This window comes from Anguilla rostrata, chromosome 2 (assembly GCF_018555375.3).
Source record: "Anguilla rostrata isolate EN2019 chromosome 2, ASM1855537v3, whole genome shotgun sequence".
NCBI classification, from domain to species: domain Eukaryota; kingdom Metazoa; phylum Chordata; class Actinopteri; order Anguilliformes; family Anguillidae; genus Anguilla; species Anguilla rostrata.
In genome coordinates this window covers 54,808,926-54,834,260 of record NC_057934.1, presented here as the reverse complement: position 1 = coordinate 54,834,260, position 25,335 = coordinate 54,808,926, and the positions used below count along the sequence as shown (strand labels likewise).

The window sequence follows — 25,335 nt, the reverse complement described above, 5'->3', positions numbered from 1 at the left end:
AGAAACACACAAGGAACCAGCACCCGAGTCAGGCAAACCAAGAACTTAAATAGACACGAAGATAACAAGACACAGGTGAACTCAAAACACAATCAAACCCGAGAGGGAAGGGATAAGAGACAAACCCAAAAAACAATAATAGAATAATTGAAAACAATAATACAATTAAACACAGGGAAATGCAATAAGGGAAAACAAACTGAGTAATACTACCTATTATTTGGATTTTGTGTATGGAGCAGGGCTTAATTATGTTCAATAACAAAAACTCCAGTTTAGTGCATTGAATACACAGTAAAATGTCCTGTGTTAATTCAACTCTTACAGCCTTTATATGAGTCCACTCTGGCCATAGTGGAGTCATATAAACTTTGTAAGAGTTGATTCAACACTGAACATTGTACTGTGCATCTTCATTGGATGTGGGGAAATTGTATGTTCTTGGCTATCCTGCACTACCGACAGCACAGAACCAAATATGTATATTCCAGCTGGGGCAATTGCTGACTGAATTAATCCAGATGCAATATAGTGTAATGTTGCAAGGGCCGTGACTATTGCTGGGATGGAATGGGAATGTCTGGTAGGTTCTAGGTAATCTTTTATTTCTCCCAAAACAGTAATTATTTCTATGACTGGGTGTTTGTCATAGAAGTCCTAAGCGTCACGGATTCAATTATTTTTGTCTCCTTTTTTTTTTTGCAGGGCTGTGAATTTCACCAGATTACTGCTTTCTGTGATTTTTCAGTGATAATAAATTAATGGTTTTAAACACTCTGAGATTTATTCTTTTTTCAGTTTTCTGTGCTACTTAATAACTTTGCCATGACTGCTCTATTCAGCCAATATTTTCCATGACAAACACCCAGTCTTTATTGCTTGGCTGCAATAATTAATTACCGTTTAATTATTTTTTGCTCAGGAACTTGACATAATGTGGTTCCTGTTGCAAAGATTCTCTCAGTACATCTTTGAGGAATATACCTATGCCTCCATCTTGCTTGCATCTTGATTTCGTCTGGAGGAATTTTGCTCAAAAATCGACCCTTGTTAATTATGTGAACTTTAGAAAATTTGACTGAATGCATAATCAGCCACCAGCATAGCTCCACCAATAATTTGTACAATCCTCCCTTAAATGCATATGCATTGAGGAGAAAAGCACACCTTGCTATGATTCATGAAGATCAAACTCATATTCTGCTTCCAGCCCCATGCGCCTCTTTGATACAAAAGACAAATGTTTCAGGGGCAGAATGCATTGTATCTGCATCTGAAAATAGTTGGCAGAGGCTTAGTAAATCTGGCTGTAAGTACCTATTTCTCATTACCAGTGTTTGTCTGATAAACCCTCTTGGTAACTGTGGTGGGGTGGGCGTGGTTTGAGCGTCAGCTGCAGAAAGAGAGAGAATGAGAGGAGCGGCTCTCGGATCCTTTGTCACAACTGTCAGGTGGAGGTAATCAGCGCCGATAATTATCACTCCGAGATTTATTATTTTTTCAGTTTTCTGTGCTATTTAATAACTTTGCCATGACTGCTCTATTCAGCCAATATTTTCCAGCAACACCAGCTATTGCTGCTGCAACAATTAATACGTTTATATGATTTTTGATCAGAATTGACATAATGTGTTCCTGTTGCAAAGATTCTCAGTACATCTTGCAAGTGAATAACTATGCTCACATTGCTTGCACTTGATTTCGTCTGGAGGAATTTTTGCTCAAAATCGACCCTGTTATTATGTGAACTTTAGAAATTGATGAATGCATATCACCACCAGCATAGACTCCACCATAATTTGTACATCTCCTAAATGCTATGCATTGAGGAGAAAGCACACTTGCTAGATTCATGAAGATCAACCATATTCTGCTTCAGCCCATGCGCCTCTTTGATACAAAAGACAAATGTTTCAGGGGCAGAATGCATTGTATCTGCATCTGAAAATAGTTGGCAGAGGCTTAGTAAATCTGGCTGTAAGTACCTATTTCTCATTACCAGTGTTTGTCTGATAAACCCTCTTGGTAACTGTGGTGGGGTGGGCGTGGTTTGAGCGTCGGCTGCAGAAAGAGAGAGAATGAGAGGAGCGGCACTCGGATCCTTTGTCACAACTGTCAGGTGGAGTTAATCAGCGCCGATAATTATAATTATTATTAAGGATCCGAGAGCCGCTCCTCTCACTCTCTCTCTCTCTCTGCAGCCAACGCTCAAACCACGCCCGCCCCACCACAGTAACAAATAAGAATTATATAGAGCCTCTAATTATATAATTAGCCATATTGTATCCTTTCAGACATGTGATTACAAGTGAAAATGCACAATTCATAACTGAGTTATAGTTTTTTGCAGAAATTAATTTATTTTTAAACTCATTATATTAATATCCACAACACATGGCTTGACCCCCTGTATAATACTTGCTTTAAAGTGTATTTACTAAAGACAAATAATTTAAAGTTTTTGCTAAGTACACATACATCCTTGACTCAGAGGAGCCATATCAAACACAAACAAAGAATCAAACCTAAAGCTATTTACCTAAGCCATTAACTCAAATTTTCCAGAGTCAGGGGCGAGACCAGATCCTTACGATGTAAGGAAATTGTGGCTCTCTTTAGCAGTTAAGCAAATAATGAAGTGAAATAACGCCGTCCAAACTTTAAACGGACAGTGTTGTGAAACTAGAACATCTGGTAAGCTCAGAATTTATTTGATAAATAAAACGCATTAAACTTTAATTGTGGTCTGAGACCAGTGTTATCTTTGAAGGGTAACACCCTTGTTACTTGGGGCATGTGATTCTTTTTCACATACTGTACATATAAGCTTTCAGAATTAGGGTCATATCTTCCATCTGCTCTTTTGGTGAAAAAAAATTAATGGGTGAAATTGAAGGCTTGTTCCATTTGAACAGTAATAGAGATAAGCAAGAAAAAACTGTACAAACAGGATCACATTTATCCCAAACAGGATGTGCGTGATCCAAAATGTGTGTGTGTGTGTGTGTATGTGTGTGTTACCCACACTGAATGCATGTGTTTTTGTACATTCCAAAGATGCTTGTTGCATTTATGTTTCTGCAGCATTTTTAGCCTTTTTATAATGTTTACTTTTATGATACAAAAGGTTGGAGGTAATGTGGTATTATAGTCAAGGAACAGGATTGGTTATGTGAGTTGTGTGTCAGCTATGTGACTCATGGAATTAACTCTACTCCTACAAAACTGAAATTTTCAGTGTAAATTTTTTTTTTTTTTTTTTCAATTTGAAGTGAAATATACAATGTCTCCAAAGAAGGGGTTTTACTACTGCTGGCAGATTTTAAGAATTTGCTCTTAATTTGATGTTAAATCTCAAAATTTAATTTGTGAATGTGCTACTATAATCTTCAAGCCTACATAATGTGCACATTTTTGTATGTGTAATCTACTCAGACTCACACAAAGAAAAGAATTGACTGTGAGTTTGGGAAATACAGTATTATCCCTGGTGTTTGGTTACAGTCGACATCAAACAAGTAGAGTAGTGTATATTTACCAGATAGTAGTTTTCTATTTTGCAATAGAACTGGACAGATGTGTACTAATCCTCTAAAAAGGGATTTCGATAAAATGATTTGCTTTCAACATGTCTTGCTGTGTTTTACTTTTAATTTCCTTTTTAGGATAAAATACACATTTCGAATATTTCAAAGATTTTATGTAGAATATGTCTTATTTATCAACAACGTATTAATTAATGTATTAATCACTCTTATCTTGCTCAGGCTTGCCTTCAGATGAGTCCAGCCTGTGGACAAAGCTCTGGAAAAGAGAATGTATAGAAGGCGGTGTTCAAAAAAGGAAATATACATTTTTGCTGTGTTCTGTAAATGCACAGGAGGGGTTATGTTTTCTAACCTTGCTTCTCATTATGAATGAAGTTTGGCTGTGGTAGTCCTAGGCATTCCACTTGTCTCCTGTATGTTTTCTGATCAAAATCGCTCAGTTTTCCTGTTCTTCCTATTAAAAAACATGGTCAGTGATGCAAGGTTTTGTACCGATAGTGTTACACTAGATTACAGGCATTTAGCAGACGCTCTTATCCAGAGCAACTTACACAACCTTTTTACATAGCATTTTACATTGCATCCATTAATACAGCTGGATTCATACTGAAGCAATGTAGGTTAGGTACCTTGCTCAAGGGTACAACGGCCCGCCCAGTGTGAAACACTTCTACTACAGTATAGTCATAACCAAGAGAGACAGCACATACCGAATATGTGGAGTGTTCTGACGATGTGACCTTCAAGGAATGAGGTCCCTTTCATGACAAGACAATCAGCGCAGGTTCGCAGGAAGGTAGCAGTGCTGTTGCCAGTCATATTTCCTTCCACTGAGAAAAATAAAAACAGTACTACTTTTAAAATACAAAACTTTTGCACTTTCTGCTAAAAATGTGCAGCAGCACCCCCAGCTGTATGTACAGTGCACATACTGTATCTCAGCGACATTAAAATTTAGAAATTCAACTACCTGTATCAACATCCCAAGAGTTTAAATCTATTTAGCCAAGGTCGAATCTGTTCTGTAATTACTGCTACTTGATTTTTTTCTGCATACCTTAAAGGAATCCTGTGGACACCCCAGTTATAACTAATGCAGGCATTGTAACATGATGACCAACAGTCAAACAATTACTATTCATTTCAGTCACGCTTTTGTCCTATGATTTGTATGTTTTGTGTATCAGTTAATTTGATGTATTTGCATCTTCCCAAGGGCTTACTTTTTCCCCATGCAAGTCCATCACATTGACAACATTTTGTGGAAATAAAGAACAGATTGAACAAAATGTATTTTATCTCCTGTCAAGTGCTCTATTGTGCAGTTGTTACTTACTGGTGAATTGGACAACGCTGTCTGAAATTGAAATATTTGTTGGTGAATAAGAACATACTCCATTTCTGAAATGAGTAAAATGAGACAGAGGAGGTGCTCAGCTGCAGATCCACTGCTGGTGAATACAGTAACAAAAACAATGAAGCACAACAGCTGCTGATTAAGAAACTAATTTAATAATAGCTTACTAAATCTGAGTCTTGGCTCCCAAACTACTTTTCTCCCTAGTTTACCTTTTTTCCTCCAAATTTGTAGTAATGCATCACTTCACTATACCACAGTAGGCATGCTCATATCATGGGATGCATCACTGTACTGAGAACTAATGGTTTAGGAACCCAAATTACCTCCTTTAATGAACACAAATAACTCCTTTTGCAGACCAAAAGTTAGAGTTAAATGATTATATGCTAATAGATAAATAGATGAGCTTATCCTGTTTACATCATGTTTGCCTTATTGAAGATGGCTGTGTTGTTGTGATAAGTAGGCAGAATCTCCACCCAAGCGCTGTTCACTGTTTTCAATAATGCAGCATATTTCTGGGAATCCACAGTTGCTTCAATGACAATCCATTTTCCTAATATCTGAAAAGGGAAGTCAGATATGAGACTTTAACCATGGTTTGTGAAAAGGTGTAATTTCAGAATATATTATTCTGTATAAACTTAATCACAGTAAATCAATGAGAATTTTATTGATTGACATTACTCATGTATACTGAGCACTAAACTAGACTTCACTCTGTATTAAAGAATTGTTTTACAAAACACAGGACATCCATTTTGCGTAGCGTCATTATGTAGCATATTAAGAGGACAATCCAGACGATCAAGCACACATTACCAGTCTACATCTTTCACTTTTGCTGATTAATCCTTGATAAATATTACTCAGCATAAGACGCATGTTAACCATGTTATATTGATTCGGATGGACATCAGTGCACTTGTAAGAGAAGTTTATACTTACTGGGAAATTTTGTTTCAGAAAAACTTTTTTGCCGGTTTACGTATTAAAATACAGAACAAGACAGGGCAGTTGCTCCACCACTGATGTGGCTTATACTTTTGTATATTACCCACTATTAAGTCACCAAAGGTATGAAATAGGAAAATACACAGATGCATCCTTGGCTCCAAGAAGTCAAATTCTTACACACAAGCTGTAAAGCTAAAGACTATTTACCGAACTGAAATCCTCCAGGACCAGGGGCCGGACCACATCCTCGCATGGTAAGGGACCTGCAGTGCTCACAGAGAGCAGGCCGAGGACAGCAGCAATACGCAAATACATAGCGAACAAGACTGGGAAGTGTGAAAGCACTAATGCCACTGTCCATGGGGCACTCTCATCTTATACAGGAGCTCAACTAGTGGTTTTTCCAATATTGCGCAAAATGCTAACCAAGTTGTGCAACGGGACACTACACCCCTGCTACTGTTGTGTAACTGAAAACATTAAATAATGCAGTGAAATCTAGATTTAAGGGAACATACAAAATCCCAAACTTTAAATGGAGAATAACAGCTCTGAGACAATTAATTTACTGTAAATAAAATTAATTTTCAATATTGCTTATTGTGTGCATCTGTATTTTGGCTGACGATCCCTGATGTAATGTGTTTACCTTTAAAGATCATAGTACATTAGGTATGTAAACTGTTTGCTCAATGATACTAAAAAGAACCTAAAAAAAGGACGGGTGAAATTCACGGGTGAAATTAAAGGCTTGAAAACTATTTACACTATTGAGATCAGATTTATGACTATCTAAATCACCTAAATCAATCTAAATAATCAGATCAAATGCAGAGTAACTGAATGGGAAGCTACAAAAATACTTGTTTCCCACACAATATTCACACACAAATGTCCCACAGTATATAATTTTTATTTACAGATTGGGAACCAGTGTTTGTTCATTTGAATAACCCCAATCAACACTATCGGTGATCACATTAGTGGTTTATTTAAATGACATAAGAATGTTACGCATTTTATACATACATTCAGGAAAAAAGAAAACATTTTTCCAGAAGAGATTTTTACTGTGTTGCTTTAACTGTGACGAATGAATAATGAGAACAACTGTGACATGGAAAATACAGGAGTGATGGTAACAAACCAAGGATGTCAGAACTTTTAATTACAATTCCCAGCATGAATTATAAATAAATGAAAGCTGTTGCATGTGCTACAGACAAATGAATAGGTAAAGCAGAAACTCTCCAACACTTTGTGCCTGTATTCTAGAGCTCTTTGCTATCGATTTAACACCTGTGTTAGGAATGGAAATGAAGCAACCAAGTGAAATCTGATCCATTCTAGATTTTTCCATAATCCTTATAAAAACATTGCTAAAAATTAATTACAAAAGAAAAGTTATACAGATCCTCTAACTGAGATTTTCACCTGCAAAATTCACTAAATGAAATATTAGAAGGGGTCAAATCCTGGCTTGAGGTGTTCTATTCCATAGTGCACGGGTGAAAACGTGGTGTGATGGACGCCAAGGGCTTCATCTAGATGGAGTAGAGTTTCAGCTGTTCTTCCACATCGCCCTCTGTCACTTCACCAAAGGTGTCCTTATTGTCCTTCAGCAGCTGAAAGATGGCAGCTAGCTGCTCTCTCTGGACCCTGAAAGATACAACAGGCAAAATTTAAATGAGCACCTGAACCACTCCTCAAACCACCTTCCCCCCTTTTATCAAAAGTAAGGCAGAGGGAGAGACCAAAAAGATATCAAACTTTATTCAACAAGAATTGCCTTTCTAATGGCGTAAGTGCAAATCCAGTGTAACAACTAATGCTTCCCATTCTTGCTGCAGCGATAGGGAACTGTTCTGAGAAATTAAAGCATTCAACTGAAAGCTGATTCATTGCCAGAAATCCATTGCCATGATAAACTGGTTTTGAATGAATATCCTGAAAATACCTGTTCATTACAGAATTAAGCATACAGCATCTATTTGAGGCTTAGGGTTTCAGTAATCAGGATATGGTTGCCATAGCATTTCCAAATGTTTTTATGCTACGATTTTTTCTTTTTGGTCTTATGTGTGTTCATGCTTATATTTATGTGTATTTACTTTATAGCACTTTGGTTCAACAGTGGTTGTTTTAAATGTGCATTATAAATACAATTGTCCTTACTAATATTTAAATCTTGAGTAAATACTATTAACTTTTAAATCTTGAGTAAATGCGACATTTGTTCAGTTAGAGGGACAGATAACTCATTGTAGTAAAGCAGACAATATACAATATATGCTATATATATTGTAGTTACATTAAAACACTGGAATTTAAAACAAGAAATTGCTTTGGTATCAGTGGCTGGAGGACAAGACTGAATTTCTCATGATTGCATGCAATCAAGTTTTGTTTTCAGTTTACTCCTGATATGGATGTGAATGTTGCAAGCATTGCCTCATTCATATTTAGTATGTGTCCATAATCACATGGGAAACAGGGGAAAAAATGGGAGCGAGAAACTGTATGAATGGACATACCCATATGATGTAACAGGATCCAAAATACACCTGATAAGGCAGCCAGGTTCTAAAAAACCACAGCTTGGAAAGATATTTTCATGATTTCTTATAAACATTAATCTTGATGAATGTTTTTACTGTGTTGTTTGTTTGACATCTGACAGCCCCTTTCACACATGCATCTTAACCCAAAAATGTTCATGCAATTTTCCATGTCTGTGTCATGTATGAACGGGACCAAGAGTCAACTTTCCATGTAAGATGTCCCTCTTATTTGCTGGGTCAGGACCTTGTAAGATTTACAAAAATCTTTTGCCATCGGTCTAGCATGAAGACAAGCAGCAATACTCCTAGGTAAAATATGTAAAAGGTTATGATGTTCTCACACAATACCTATTGTTTCTGGCACAAGTTCTTTGACATTTTACTGAGGGTGCCATCTCAGTAATTCTTGAACAAATATGTACATAGAAGATATTGGAGCTGCATTGTGTGAGGGACATTTAAACATTAATTTTTAAGAATGGAACATTGCGTCCTTTGCCTTGCTTGTGAACTAAGCAATACTACTCCCTGGTAAACATCTGTGCCAGGCTCTTCCAGTTTTAGGTTGCTTTTTTTTAAAACCCAATGTAGCAAGCTGGCTAGCGCTTCATCCATGTAGGCCACATATGAATGGCAGATAGCTACCTATTTAACTTGGCTAATATAATTATTTTCGTTGGATTTTAACAAAAACAACTATGAATATAGGTATTGATTTTTAGCTGATAAACCACACTTCCATTTTTTATCCTTTGTGATCATAACACTGAGCAATATTGTGTGAAGATGTTACCAAAAATTGTCTTGAAAATCCAACCATCACAACTTAGTTGTGATGGTTGGATTTTCATCTCAGCCAAAACTATTCAGTGAAATATCTGTTTGTTTTAAAGACCTGTCTTGCAAAAAAATGACTGGTGTTGTCCTTTAAAGACAAACTAAGATAATGTTAATATTTGTGATGGATATCTTAGAAGGGTACATCCTGCATTGCCGTTATGGTCATGTCATGTGTAAACAGAGTTGACACAGAAGTTTCCTGTATAGGGGACCTGCGTGTGAACAGGGAAAACCATTCTTTCAGCTTTAGAAATTCATATTGATGGTTGGGTGCTGTGCACTTTAAAATTATTTACCGCATGTAGGGCCTACAAAGGCATGGATCTGGAGGACTGAAAGTAACACCCTGAATGTAACTACGAAGTTTGTTCATCAGATCAAGCAAGATGTGATCAAACCTAAATGCAAAGCCACAGATCTTGTACAAACACAGCACAATGCACTACCTACATAATACAATTCCTACTGTCAAGCACTGCGGTGGTGGCATGAATTATGGGTATGCTTCCCAAAAGCAGGAATTCGGAAGCATCTCAGGTTTGAGGGTAACCCTGACAGAACAAAGTACCAACCCCAGGGTAAATCCTGCTTCAGTCTGCTTAAGCACCTGAGACAAAAATTCACATTTCAGGAGGATAATGACTCAAAGCATAAAGCCAAATCTACATTCGTATTTCCACAATTTCCTTAAGTGGCCCAAACTATAAAATGATAACCAAAAAGAATCATCTGTGACAAGAATTATACTGATGCTCATCGGTAATCCCTAAGCAACTTGACAAAAAAGAAAAAAACTTGACAAAGCTTGAGTAAATTTGCCAAGGGGAACGCACTAAAAATTTGGTAGAAACATCAGGCTCGACCAGCTCAAGCAGGATTAACAACTGACTCAATAGCTGAGTCAATTATTGACTCAGGTGAGTAAATATTTATACAATCAGCTCATTTCCATGTTATGTCTTTTTGCTAACATTTACCTTCTTATACCCATAAGCTTTCAGTTTAAGCATTCACATTTTTAATAAAAACATTAACTTATAAACAATATATAAATCATTATTGGAAGAGGGTAACACTTTTGTAAGGCACTCTACAAGTGAGTGGTCTGTCACTCAGTAACTCCTCCACTTTCTAGTTCTCCTCCAAAAGGTTATGGAAGTGAAGTTTGTTAAAACATTCAATACAAACCCTTTTAAACAATGCAAAAACACATATACCTCAGGAGTAAGCGTTAATATTTAGCTAAACTCACTTTTTTAGATTAGCTAAATATTAATTAAACATTTTTATTATCAATTATTCATTTATATTAATTCATTTTAAATCATGTAATGCAGCGAGGGATGCCAGATTTTAGAACTCGTCAATGCACACATACACAGGCAACTCAGGGGGCAGTTTGAAGCTTGGTCTCAAAGCAGGAGTTGGGGTGGTGGGGGGCCAGCTGGAACCAATTGCGGACAGCGGGTATGGGGTATGGATGCTGTCAGAACTGATCATGGAAATGGGAGGGGTGGTTCAAGGAAAGAAAAAAGTGTTACAGCAAAAAAATGGAAGATGGAATTCATCACAAACTAGTGGTCAAATTTAATTACTCAGACCAGACCCATTTGTACTGTTCACATTTGTACTGTCAGTATCACAAACCGGATAAAAAAAAACATATAAATAATATACCTATGAACAAAATTCAGGTTAGAAATACCATGGGCAAAACCCTGAAGTAGTTAATTTTATAACAACACTGAAAAAAATTTAATTCATTTAAATTTTAAAAATTATCTTATTTCTTCTTAAATTCAGCTTCAATTGTAACTTGTCATATTTGCCAAGAGCCAGCAGATGACACTGTTTCACAATTTATATCATCATGCTTTGTAAACTTTCCTAATTCAATTTAATTCAGCTTCATTTTTCTCCTGCACTGACAGAAGCAAATGGATGTCATAAAACATCAACTATGTAAACCCTGTACAGCTCCCTTAGGTGAAGGGAGGGGTACAGGTGTCTTCAACATCGAAAGTGCTGATTCCTACATTTCTCTGAAGAACAGAACAGTCCCTTATAGCTTTCCTTTAAACAGGTAAAGTGAATTTTCGAGGTTATTATTCAGTTTAACAATTAGCATACCAAACTGGACTGCTGTGGTATATACCCATATATGGCACAATTTATTTTAAAATACATTATTTTCTGCTAAATGTCCCAATATAAATTACATACTCTTTCTTCTAGTTTTAAGAAACATGTCAAAAAACTGAACTATGGAGTCAAACATTATGGACACAAACAGTAATGTACACCACTAAGTGATCTTAAATCTCGATTGCTCCAATTTCTCTTTATTATCATTGGAGGAAACTATCCAATAACATGCCTTTTTGTCTCAGAATTGAATGAATTCAGTCAAGCACTAAAATGTTGCGGACCGCTGTTGAGAAAACAGGTAGTCACCAATGCAATATAGCTGTAGATTCAGAAAGTTCTTTTTCAGTGAGTCTACTGAACACAATTTGCATTATGAACACAGCCTGAGTGGTTTGGTTAACTTTTAACACTTGAAATAGGTCAACCAGTTCAGTGAACTGTTACGAAAATCCCCTTTCCCAGCCAGTGCAAATGTACACAACATGCAGCAGGCTTTTCTACTGGAGGTGACTGAGCAGTTTTTAAATGATTATTGCATGCCACTCCGTAAAATATGCATAGTGAATCTATTCTACCACACAAGTGAGCAAAACAATGGAAATGGGGGGGGGGGGGTGGTTTACAAAATAAGCTCTCCTTGTAAACTGAGATCAGAGCTTGATCAATATTTGAGGCAGAGCTGTCTGCAGGACCATATGGGTCAAGGCCCAGATAAGTGACATCAGTAAAACTGGGCATGGCACCAGGCTGGTGAGTCAAACCAGGGACAGGGAGAGGGACTGTGCTGTTGCTAACTTGAGGGGGGGGGGGGGGGGGCGGTTGATATGTGGAGGATGGGTGGGGTGTTGGTGAGGAAAGCAAAACGTATACATTACCAAGGGCTTTCTAACACACACTGCTTGTCCTTGTTGTTTAAAGAGAGGTAAAATCAGTTGTGAATTCTATCCTGTAAAGATAAAGTCAGGGAGAGGCGGTTATATGCAGAGACTATATACAGAGTGCTGACGTGCTTCCATATGTGTGTGTGTGTGTACATCGGTAACTAAATGCAAGCAAAAGAGCAGGCTACATCATCTTTACAGCCATCTGTCTTTAATGATACTGTATTGCTGTTGATTGCTGTTGACTAGGATATGTTTGACTTTAAAATGTAACATGTCAAATGTATTTTCGAAAATTAAATAAGCAAGGAACTATTCTGTTTCATATACTAATAAAACTTCTTATTAAAGGCACTGACTAAGTGCCCATTCACCCATCTGTCTGTTTGTGCCCCCCTGGAAAACAATCAAGAACTCCAGGCTTCAGTCTGCTCCCTGCTAAGAGACAAAGTTATTTTGAGGACATGATTAAATTCTCCTGTGAGATGATGCAAGACTGTAAAAGCCCAACCTCACACTCGTGTCCACTCTCCACCTCAAAGCACCAGGGCTCCACTAGGCGAAGGAAATGGCTGCTGCATGCTCCTGCCAGCCCCACGACTCCCCTTCCTCACCGTTTCTATTCAACACATTTGGCTCCCCAGCCCAACACCTCTTAGCCCCATCCTAGCATGACGCAAGAGGCATTAAAATAACAGAAGCTTGTTTGTTATATAACATTCTTCTTATGCAAGCGGAAGACCAGGTACAACTCTTAACCCAAATTAGTGGGGGGGAGCTGCTCTCTCTGACAGCTTAATTTGTCCTGTCCTGGCACTCTTTCCAAGTGAGAATACATCGATGATCTCATTCTGACATCACCATCCTGTGGCCTTCTAAATTATAGAGCTCCTTCCTCTTTCACAAATTCATTTATAACCATGGATTCGACCTTCCTGCCTGAGAGAACGCTGCTGGTTTCTATGGATCGGAATCCCATAGAGGTAGTCACATACCTCATTTACAGGTTCTGTGACCATGAATGGGTGCAAACTCTTCACTATGTTATTGTCATTACGCAACTTTTAATGTCCCTTAATCGCATCTCACATTGTCCCTGCACCCAGTCCAAGATGCTATTTAAATCCAGAAGCCACCTGTATTTGTCGTTTACCCAAAGCCTTTGTGTTCCCTTATCTTAAAAGCTGATCTAATTGGTCTCCACAGGCACACTCACAGTCCATTCTCATTGGGCAGCCGGGCCAGTTTCCCCGCAGCTAGTGTTAAATGAGAAGGGTCTCACAGAGATGCTACATCAGCACACAGGAGGAGAGCAGGGGAGGGGAGAGTCTGAGCATAGAGCGATGGCAGGACACCGTCCACACACACAGACCTCTGCTCCTCCTCCAGCTCCTCCCTGGTCATCATCTGCTCCAGCTGGCTTGTCCTCAGCTTCCCCGGGGCGTACTTCAAGGGCTCGTACCCTTCCTCCTCACCGGCTGCGCCGATAACTGCCAAGGATAGCAACACAAAAATCGGTCAAGAGGCTGATGGTGGTGGCATAGACATTATCAATGGACACAAAGGACAAAGTGGATTATTCCAGGCCTTACAATCATTCCTGTTTGCATTACAGGAGATATATGGTAGGTAAGGTACCCTTAAGAATAATAGTAGTAATACGAGTTGATGTTGAATCACATGAATGCAGTAATTTTCTCCCACCACTAAAGTACTACAAAAAACAGCTCCATGCAATCAAGCCTTCAGTGCACTGGTTTGTCAGGGAAGAATGTTAACTGACTCAAAGGATGAGCCATCACACATCAAAATTTAAAAACAAAAGACAAGCAGAGCTGTGGAGCGACAGCCCCTTCCAGATTGACAGCTTAATGGATGAAAAGCAGTCGATGGCATGTTCAGAGACACACGAATAAGTGTAACCTGGATAAGTCTTTTAACCACCAGTAATACAGTCATGAGGACAGAGTGTGCATGAGGGTGATTCTTGGTTCTGCATATATCCGGTTTCAGTGCACCAAAAAAACTATTCTGAAAAAATACTGAAGCTATAAAAAAATTTTTTGAATCTTTTTCTGAATGTGCACTGCCAATTAAAAAAGGCAGAGGAGCATTCTTGAGATGGCTTGGAAAAAGGGGACTTTAAATCCATAATAAATGTCTAGAAAATTTAATTGTACCCAGAAAAGCAACCTACATACATTTACTAGGCCTCTCTTATAATTCTATTGTGTAGGAAGGCCTTTAACTCTCTACCAGCAGCACTCAAATTAATCATTATAAACCCTACAGTATGACAGAATCAGTGGGAAATGCCATTGCACTACCTGAAGGTCCGTTACTGTATCATCTTTGTATCTATTTAATGTTTTCTGTAAAGTACTGTAAAATAACTTCAATGAAAGAATATGAAAGTTCCTTCATTGAAGTTATCATATCTGACATAATAAATGGATATGGGACTGAAAACATTCATCTGATCAAGATAAAATAATCTGTTCCTGTTCATAAAGATGGCAATTTTTGGGATATTGGAGACAATAATTTGGGGTTGTGGGTTAACCTTCATTTCCAGAATTTTCCATGGCAACACCAGGGAGCTGAATCTAATTATACCACAAACTCACTGAAAACACTCCATTTGGTTACATTACATTACATTACATTCATTTGGCAGACGCTTTTATCCAAAGCGACGTACAAGAAGTGCATTTTCATGATCATGATTTGGTTGGACAAAGCAGTGCCCCCAGACTCACTGAGTCACAAAAACACTGTCTTTACTGGAGCCCAGTTTTACAGTGCCTTTGATAATAGTAATGCCATAAGCGCATACCAGTAATCATGCAACAGCACAAACTAATCTAATAAGCCGATTGGAAATTTGACACCTGTTTGTGGCACTGGCCCAGATATGATTTCTAAACGAGAATGATGCTACGTACCGCTGTGCCCCTCAAACACTGGGCTTGATTCTGCCTCATCATCGGGGGTCTCCTCCTTTCTAGGCACAGCTTCAGAGTCATGCGGGGGCCCCCTCATTGGGGGGACCTGCGAGGCGGTCTCCCCGTCTGATGCAGGTTCAGGGAGGAGCTGGGCAGTGGATTCCTCCACAGGGACGGCTTCAGGCACTGCGTCATCGGCCGTCTCTTTCTGGGGCACCGGCTCTGCCACGGGATCCTGTTGTACAAAAGCTGGCTGTGACGATCTCAGCACGCTGTCTCACTTCACCACACTCCTATAGATACGGATCTTGGTCATGAATATAACAGATATATATACTGGACACAGATTATGTACAAGGCTTTTGTATGGCATAATCTCTTTGACATTGCGCTTGGATTTCAGTAACTGGACGTGCTGACCAGAATTAAAAATTCAAGATGAGGCTCTGGCCTCAAGACAGCCATTACTCCTGTTGGACCCTGCCTTGACAACACTGGACCAAACACAGCAAAGACTGTAGCAGAAAGAACACAGTGCTTTCAGCACACAACAAAAGCCAGATGTCTGTGCACAGACAATAGTGTGCGTGCTTTCAGTTTTACTGATTTATGCATTCTGTACTCTGACTGCAAGCTGCCAAAATGCTCCAGCCACTCCGTGGCTTACCAGGGGGTGGATGCACTGTGGGACTGCCATAAATTTGGTCATTGCTGTGTGAGCTTCTGGACTGGGTTAACATTTCAAGACTGGAATAGCAAACTGGGAAAATGACTTGAGTGTGGAGAATTTCTGTAGATATACAGTATATGTACAAAAATGCATTTATTGTTCTTAAGCACAGAGCACAGAGACGGCCGATGACGCAGTGCCTGAAGCCGTCCCTGTGGAGGAATCCACTGCCCAGCTCCTCCCTGAACCTGCATCAGACGGGGAGACCGCCTCGCAGGTCCCCCCAATGAGGGGGCCCCCGCATGACTCTGAAGCTGTGCCTAGAAAGGAGGAGACCCCCGATGATGAGGCAGAATCAAGCCCAGTGTTTCGAACGTGCTGCGTCTAACCAACTTTCCTCTTTTCTTTCTAAACATAACCTCCAAGACCCTCAGCAGTCTGGTTTCAGACCCGGTCACTCGACGGAGACTGCCCTGCTCTCCGTCACTGAGTCTCTCCACGCAGCACACGCAGCATCCCGTTCATCTGTCCTAATTCTTCTTGACCTCTCAGCTGCCTTCGACACCGTTGACCATCCTACACTTCTGTCTTCCCTGACAAAATTGGGAATTTGCGGACCAGCCCTCAACTGGATTGCGTCCTATCTCTCCGGCCGCTCCTTCCAGGTTGCCTGGGCCGGTGCAGTATCAGCTCCTCGTCCCCTCACAACTGGGGTCCCTCAGGGCTCTGTCCTTGGTCCCCTCCTCTTTTCTCTGTATACTAGGTCCCTTGGCCCTGTTATTGCCGCCCATGGCATGTCATATCATCTCTATGCAGATGATATTCAACTTTTCTACTCTTTCTCTCCCACAGACACTCAGGTCTCCGATCGCATATCCGCCTGCCTGAGTGACATCCAGAGCTGGATGACCAAACACCAGCTCAAGCTCAACACAAACAAAACGGAACTTCTCCATATTCCTTCTCTTACCTCTCCCACTTCTCATCTCCCCATTTCTTTAGGAGACACTCCCCTACACCCTTCACAGAGTGCCCGAAATCTTGGAGTTGTGCTCGACAACAGGCTGTCACTCGTGCAGGTTCATCCTATACAATATCCGCAGAATAAGACCACTCCTCACCAATTATTCCACACAGCTCCTGGTCCAGGCCATGATACTGTCACGTCTGGACTACTGCAACTCCCTCCTGGCTGGCCTCCCAGCATCAGCCACCAGACCCCTTCAGCTCATCCAGAATGCAGCAGCACGTCTGGTTTACAACCTCCCTCGTGACTCCCACGTCACTCCCCTCCTCATCTCCCTCCACTGGCTACCAGTGCAAGCTCGCATCCGGTTTAAGACACTGGTGCTTGCTTTCCAAGCAGTCAAGGGGTCAGCTCCTGGTTATCTGCAGAAGATGATCAGACCCTACAAGCCGGCCAGATCGCTCCGATCGGCTACTACAGGGCGGCTGATTCCTCCCCCTACACGAGCAGCAACAAGGTCTCGACTCTTTGCAGTTCTGGCCCCACGATGGTGGAACGATCTTCCAGTGGAGGTCAGAACAGCAGAGTGTCTGAGCACCTTCAAACGGAAACTCAAGACGCACCTCTTCTCTGTGTACCTCTCTCCTCTTCCCTAAACCCCCTCCCATAACTATAAAAAAAATAAATAAAAAAAAAAATTTTGTTCAGACTATCTTGTTTCTCCTTATTGTATGCATCATAGTAAAGGCTTTTTATCTACATGTTGTTCAATGGACTTAAGCGGACTTGATCCTGAGTTTGGTTACTCTGTTGTAAGTTGCTCTGGATAAGAGCGTCAGCTAAATACCTATAATGTAATGTAATGTAATGTAATGTAATGTAATTTGTTAATGCTCTCTATTTGTAGACCAAGACCTGTATCAGTAAATGGAAATAATAGGCCTATCCTACTAGGATAAAATAAAGTATTAACCTTACAGTGCTGCCCAAATTAGCTGGAAACACCTTTTTTTAGTGGCCAAGACTGATGCCCTAAATTGGTAAGAAGGATTCATCTTGAAAATGGGAAACTCTGATTCCCCAATTCCCCAATTTCAGGCAAGGAGTTTCCATATGAATTAATTACTGATGCTGGTATAAAGGTTTCTTAAGCTCTTCATGAACACAAATGGAAAATGATGAATGTCTTCCTCTAATTACTGAGAAATCAGAATTTTAATCCAAGTAACAAATGTTGGGAAAACAGGTTTCATTCCTAACATTTGTCAGTAGAAATAATAATAATACAGATAATGATCAAGACAGTACAGGGAACAGTGAAACAAGGAGGAAACTAGTGACATGCCAATAAACCTGTTTACTGGAATAAAAATATTTCTGGAACACAGAAAAACCTCATCTTATTTGGCAGGGCTTTTAAAATGATACTGTACAAGAGCGAGTTGCTTTACGTATTCTAGTAAAACGATGGAGAATGTTTAGTCCTTAAAAAGATATTTTCAGTGTGAAGAGGGCAGTAAGCTGCAAGTCCCATATGTTGATCTGGCTCTAAGGAGCTTTAGACGATGAGGTTATAGGATTACAGGAGGAAACCGCATGTTTAACAGGTTTTAAAGAAAAACAGAATTAATCATTCCATTTCAGGTTAGAGCATAATTTTAACATTTATATGTTATTGATTTGTATTCTATTATTTTAATCTAATACCCCTTTCTAACTAATAACTTTTTCTCAGACCAAAACAAGTATAGTGAAACTCTGGGTGTGTGAATTCTCAAACGTTCATTAAGTTTCTTTGTCAAAAGTGTTTCATTCAACCACTAATGTAACCACATAAACGTTCTGGCAGATCAAAGCAACAGAGTTTCAAGAGCAACTGAACGCATTGGCTTGCTCCTCTTAAGCACAATTGTGTCATCCAAATAACATTAGCTTTTCATTTCCAGGAATTTACAACTTTCAACGAAGGGCTTTCCAATCTAAACGGTTATGCTAAACTTGACAAGTCACAAATCTAAGTGGATGTATTACTATCTGAAGGTACTGTGTGCAAATGGCCCTGTGTGTACGGTGGGCTGAGGAGCAATAGTGGGAAATGCACATAAGTAACGAATGAGCAGGACCATGGAAGCACCAACCGTTCAAAAAAACCAGAGCAATCCCTGCTTCCACCACGGGCATCGGACATGTGATCAAAGCACATGCGTGCCACAAGGTATTCTGCATTGCTGAGCTAGACCATTGACATGCATTGACTTTCCTAGTTCCCGCAGGCCAGGGTGCTAAAGTGACTGCCTTGACAGAAGCACACCACAGAAAAAGAACTCCCAAAGGCTGAAAAGACACAAAGGGACAAAGGGGGCAGTGATGCTCTTCATTTCCTGATTGCCTTTTACAAACCAACCGAGGTAATAGGATGTGCAAAATGAAAATATGCTTAGTAAATGCAGCACATAAGCAACACAACGTGCTGCTTCAGCTCAAGTCTCTTTATCCCCATGCAGTAACAGAAAGCCTAGCCTGACCATGTATCTGTAATGTGCACTGGGTGGAACAAACAGAGATGCACCCTGTGCTACGAAGCCACAGTACAGATAATCAATCACCGCCCTTGTCTAATGCTTACAAAAGCGCCCTGTGCTCCACAATGCCCAGAACCCCACTCCCTCCCACTCAACGCAATGGCATGTCATCCAGGATTCAGACTGGACGTCTTTTTCCCCAACCACGCAATTCCAGAGGCGGGTCAAAGAACAATTCTGTATGCAAATTTGGGCACATTTCAGTTATGACATAATGCTGAAAAGAGGCCTCCAAAAATCTCCATTCAACATACAAATATGAGCTACAATAACTCTATGGCTTCCAAGATTTTAAAGCTATAGATCAAACACAAAAATGAATTTTACAGAATGAGGCGTGTGTGTGTACAAATGAAAATGACTTTATGAAATTAGTGTAGCCATACTGGTTACTCAACCAACACGATCCAACTAATTATCTTTCCATAGTTTCAGACATCCAGCCATTTTGAGCTTGGCTTGAAGGACTCTGCCCTAGATGCACTTTATCCTCAGGATTCTACTGGCTCGCTTTGACTTCCATCTGACAAGTAACTACTATCATACTTAAAGTGGTCTAAGAAAGGTCTCCAGGTTTTTATAGAATTCAGCTTCCAGTCTTCTTAATGAGAATTTTATTTTCTCTAGCTCTAAACATATCATCACATTCTTCATAAAGTTTGAATGTGTTGGGGCTGTTGCTGGTTTCCAATGATATCATGTTATATTCTGAACCAGTGTTTACTTCTTTTACCCTTTTAACTTTGTCCAGTAAGCCTGGGCTCTGGAAAGGTTCCATATAAATAAAATGTATTATTATGATTATGATTATGATTATTAATAATAATAATAATAATAATAATAATAATAATTGTTATTACTATTATTTGTTTTATTATTTGTTTTACCAACAAAAACAGCAGTACTTGTGTTGAATCCCCCCATTTTAAGCCGTGCAAAAGTAAGTTAACAGGTTAACTTAAAAGTAAATCAAAGGAATAAAGTCCAATATTTGGGCGCATAGACTTTAAATGCAATAACTGCATCAATTCCATGACCTATTGGCATCACCAACCAGTTATCCTCTTTGGAAACACCTTTCCAGGCTACTTTCAGATTATCTTTCTTTTGAGTCTTCAATCTCCTCTTGAGCAAGTGACATGCATGTGCGATTAAATCAGGTGACTGACTTGGCCAGTCCCACACTTTCCACTTTCTTCCATAGATGAATTACCTTGCTTGTGCAGGCAGTGTATGTGGGGTTGGTAGGAGGAATTTCTTTCTACAGAGCCAGACTAAATCTGTCTGTACACTGCTGCCATCTTCTGTTACATCATCAATAAAGATGAGTGAGCCTATTCCAGAAACAGCCATACATGCCCAAGCCATGAAACTACATCCTCCATACTTCACAGATAAGATGCCGTTGATCATGGGCTGTTCTCTCTTTTCTCCACACTTTTGGCTTCCTACCTCTAAGGTAAATGCTGGTCTCATCTGCCCATAAAATTTTGTTCCAGAACTATTTTTTTGGCAAATTCTTATCCGGCCTTTCGATTCTTGCTGCTAATGACAGATTTGAATCTTGCAGTGTAGCCTCTATAATTTTGGTCTCAAATGCTCCCGTGTATCGTGATATTTTCACTCCCACTCTCTGGAAACAGCTGGTGATTCTTTAGGTATACAGCAAAAAAAGGCTGCTCATTCAGTTAAGGGACCACACTGAATTGCACTGATCGAATGTGGACTGTGCCACTGCTGACTGTGGCTGCTAGCTCCACTCGCCCAGTGTATGGGAAGGTTCAATCAGATAGAGATCCGTGTTTCATCGCTCATGGGTGACCCCCACAGGCCAATAAAGGCTCTCATATAACTGCATGACAAAGCCGCGATATAAAAGGTCTTCCTTCGATGTCACTCCATGTGAGATTAGCTGTTGTCTGCGACACAAAAAGAAGCAGCTGTTGGACAGGAGGAGGTGGAAAACCGTGCACGTCCCAGCTCTCCTGAATTGGGGGGCAGTTCACGAATGGAACGAGGCTTGGAACAATTATCAGAAACTAAATTGAGCTGATCACAGTCAACAATATGCAGAAGCCACGTTTCTCAGGCTTCCTACCCATTGTTTCATATCTTATTCTACAAAACCAGTTTACACTGGACAGGCTCAGGATTGTGGACAGGCTCAACCCACACACACACACACACACACGCGTACACACACACAAAACAGTTGGCTTGACAAATACAAAACCTGTGAAACACATGTTCTCAGTGAGATGCATATACAGCAACATCTCATACCTCTGGGTGGATTAGTGTGAAGGGGGTTCACTACTGAGCTAAAAGATAGTGTGACTGACGGCTGCCAGCTCAGCTCATTTTCTGATGTACGAGAAAAACAAGGCAAGGAAAAGCCATGAAACTTCTGTGATGGAATACCCAGAAAAATCTCCACAGCACATTTATACTTCCTCAAGAGCATAAGTCCAAAGGTCATGGACTAAAATTGGCCACTCCTACTAGATGGCAGAAAAAGGAAACTGCACACAGCCATAAACCTGAAAGGGCATCAGGTGAGGTACAGATAGCTGGGGGCTGTGCCTCTTGGCAGTTAGATTGCAAATGGGGCTTGAGGTGGCTGAGGGAGCAATCCAGTCAACTCAGTACTGTAAAGAACCTCCAGTACGTGAGTACTTAAACTACTACAGAGGTCCCTGGAGTAACTACAGATTACAGGTCCAGACTAGAGGCACTAGGGCCGGGGGCCTCTTCCTGTAGTTGTTGTATGATCAACATTAGTTGGCACCTTGACCCTGAATCAGCAAAATTAGATGCCGACTAGTTGTATCTTTTTACAACTGGCTCTTATTTCCCAAATGATATGCATGTAAGGGGGGGGGGGGGGTGCACTTATGTAATGTAACCATCTTCAATAGACTGTTAGGGGCTTCATATTTAACATTCGATTAACTATAGAAAGGCTAAGGAGTGAGAGAGGGAGATAACGTTTTGGTAAAGTAAGTAATTATGTAATTATGTAGCACAATAAGTGCTAAATATAGGCTATAGTATGTCCGCACAAATATGTGAACATAATTGAAATAAGATCATGCATCCTGAAGTTCCCCCTGTGGAAAAACTTATTCTATTCTATATCCTATCTAGATTTTCCAAATGTGGTGGCAAATGGGATTAGTGAATGTGCAAATAAAAAACAACAACAAAAAAAAAAGCTGACCAGAGAGGAGAACTATAGCAGAGCGCAGGATCAGACAAGGTCATTGGTTTTTCCAGTCTGTGAGCAGCCACTGAAATTTGCCGTCATTCATATGGGAACGTGTCGGCTTGCTCCCAGGGGCTGTGCAGTTTCTCAGACGGCATCTAGCAGTCTGCCAAATGGCATAGGCAGAGAAAAACATGTTTCTCAGTACCCACGGCAAACACTCTGCACTCTAGGTGCAGAGGAGGTACATTTTTGTTCTTTAAGGAACACATTTCCCAAATGTGCCCTGAAAGTACAATAATGTTATATTTGGGCACTAAGAACTACCTCTTACAAGCAAAAAAAGGTACAAATGAACTATGTATTGCTGGCTAGGGGTATAATTTTAAGTACCTATAGGGTACCACCCCAGTGACAAGCATTTGTATCTTTTTAGGCAGTTTTCTTTTTTTTTCTGAAATTTCAACAGAAGCACTGTTTTAGTTTATAATGCCATGCCAGGTTTACAGTATACTTCACCCAAACAAACAAAATTATTGTTAAAAATTTTCACAAAAGCAAGATATAAGCACAGAGCCTAATAAGAACAAATGGGACACCACACAAGAAAATAATGCTGCCATAACACTCTCTTAAAAAATCTATTTACCACAGTTAACGGAGAAAATTTGCATATGGGATGTTTGGCACTGAAGAAAATGACGTTACTATTTGCACAGGCTGGAATATATGTGCATTATTTTGGTAAATGCCTGTATCGTCTGGTTATGTCCATCTGAAAAAAAGGTCTGAAAGGACAAGAAAAGCCAGTCTTACGAGGCAACTCAAATCTGTTCATAAAAACAAAGGGGACTGTAACCTTAATTTGCTGGCTCATGACTCAAGTGCCCCATCCTCAAGTGAAGATCCAAAATCATCTCTTTTCTCTGCCGGTAGCAAACAGTACCCTGCAAACCACCAACAAATTTTTAAAGCTAAAAAATGTTTTTCCTTTGTGCCTTTATAAAATAAAATTTTAAATGAGTTGTGTTACTGTTTCAAAAAACATTGTGGAGTTTTCTTAACGGGAATAACTGACAAATTAAAGGGCATAGGGCTTGTGACTGATACATTCTGCAATGTCTATAATTAATTTGTAATTAAAGAGTACATTAAACTACAGTGATGAGAAGCAAAGGCACACCTCCCAAGCCATCTTTTTCATAAAGCACAGAGATTTAGTTGTCAAAAAAAGGTGCTGTGACAATCTTTGGAAAACAGAAGGGCAAGTCCAGTCTTGGAGGGCCAGAATCCCTAAGGATTAAAAGTCGCCTTTCAATTAGGAAATCATTTACACCTGGAACACCAGATCTTTTACTCCACTCACAACAATGAAACCAAAACAAACAATTTATGACTGGGGATTTAAGAATTAAAAAATGCAGACAGTTACAAATGCAGACAGACATCTAATTTCCCAATGTCTCATCTGGAGGTTGGTTGGCACTCAGGTGTGAGAAAAGTATTTTCTTTTAATATAAAACATACATTCATAAATTTAAATTGTACCCTTCAGAGAACATCGGGGTGTAGTAGTGAAAACCATGTTGCCAACGTTTCTTTAAAAGTAACCAATTAGACAGCGATTCGTTGATACGATAGTAGTGATTCACTTACGACATTGTGGAACCACAGCAGCAGGACCATATTATGTTGCTGATGATTTTCACCGTAAGCATATATTTTCTCAAAACTTTTTGGATTAAGTGGAAACTAGCACGTCCTTAATTTTCTCACCCGCATTATTTTGAGGGTTTCATCCACTCGTATCAGCTGTTTTACAATTTATTGAAATATGAATAAATAAAAAAGCGAGAGAAAGAGAAAATACTCTATACCACTCTTCACGCTCACCTTAATGTCTGATTTCTTCGTCTCTGGGCGCGCTTGAATGCTCTTGTTCCCAAATTCTGTCCCAGGATGCTCCTCTAGGACCCCAACATTCTCTGCTGGGGTTACCAACGCCGATTCAGTCTGTTCCTTTATTCTCTCGGATGGGACCACTTCGTCGGCCTTCACTTTATCCGCTTTATGAATTAGCTCTGTAGCTAAATCGTTCCTCTCATCTGTACTCTCCGTTAGTCCTGTTTTAGCCACCTCACACTCCGTTTTGGACGGTGAGGCAGAAATAGGCTTTTTACTGAAGATTGTACTTGCAAAAACAATAGCTAAGAGAGTGAATAAAATTGCAGGCACCACATATGACAATTCAAAGGCTACATCCATGATCATTTTTTGGCTATTCTGGAATCTGTACTCCAGTAGAAACAGCCCGATACAGCTTAGCGTATTTATTTTTATTTTTGTGATTATTAGATGCACGTGTTGCAAAACCGGTTATCGGTTATATCACTCACCGGACTCTCGATCCTTCAGCGCATGTCGTCAGCTACACGACTCAAGACAAGCAGATAAACCTGAGGGTTTAAACACGGATTCACGCTTCCAAACAGAGCGTCATTTCCTACGGACCAGCCCTTAGCAAGGAAGCCGTTCGGTTTAAAGAGACATTTTCCCATATAGACTCAATAGCTACAAAAAAAAAAAAAGAATGAGGCAATTTCATTATTGTCACACAAATACTGCTTCATACTACGTTCTCAACGAGTATCACAAATTGTATGCACGATAA

At 39.8% G+C, this 25,335-nt stretch overlaps 1 protein-coding gene and 1 long non-coding RNA gene across 7 annotated transcripts; both read right to left on the bottom strand.

Annotated features, from left to right (window-relative positions):
* Positions 1-2,006: 2,006 nt before the first annotated feature.
* LOC135248486 (uncharacterized) lies at positions 2,007-6,231 on the bottom strand. Its single transcript, XR_010328440.1, has 7 exons — positions 6,073-6,231; positions 5,329-5,471; positions 4,885-4,949; positions 4,259-4,378; positions 3,901-4,002; positions 2,229-3,804; positions 2,007-2,021 (listed from the first exon to the last, which is right to left on the bottom strand). It is a non-coding gene; the product is annotated as an uncharacterized LOC135248486 (long non-coding RNA).
* A 604-nt stretch (positions 6,232-6,835) lies between these two features.
* Positions 6,836-25,159, bottom strand: LOC135248483 (matrix-remodeling-associated protein 7-like). Of its 6 annotated transcripts, none has more exons than XM_064323175.1 (5): positions 24,558-25,159; positions 15,241-15,475; positions 13,578-13,785; positions 12,290-12,360; positions 6,836-7,524 (listed from the first exon to the last, which is right to left on the bottom strand). In XM_064323175.1, exons 1-4 carry the CDS (start codon positions 24,933-24,935, stop codon positions 12,327-12,329), a joined length of 855 nt encoding a protein of 284 aa, XP_064179245.1. In that variant the 5' UTR covers positions 24,936-25,159; the 3' UTR covers positions 6,836-7,524; positions 12,290-12,326. The 6 variants fall into 6 exon arrangements, with proteins under 6 accessions (XP_064179245.1, XP_064179241.1, XP_064179243.1 ...); XM_064323171.1 differs by lacking the exon at positions 12,290-12,360 and adding an exon at positions 10,645-10,758; XM_064323173.1 differs by lacking the exon at positions 12,290-12,360 and adding an exon at positions 10,645-10,758 and having other exon boundaries at positions 13,668-13,785; positions 24,558-25,157.
* Between the last annotated feature and the right edge of the window lie 176 nt (positions 25,160-25,335).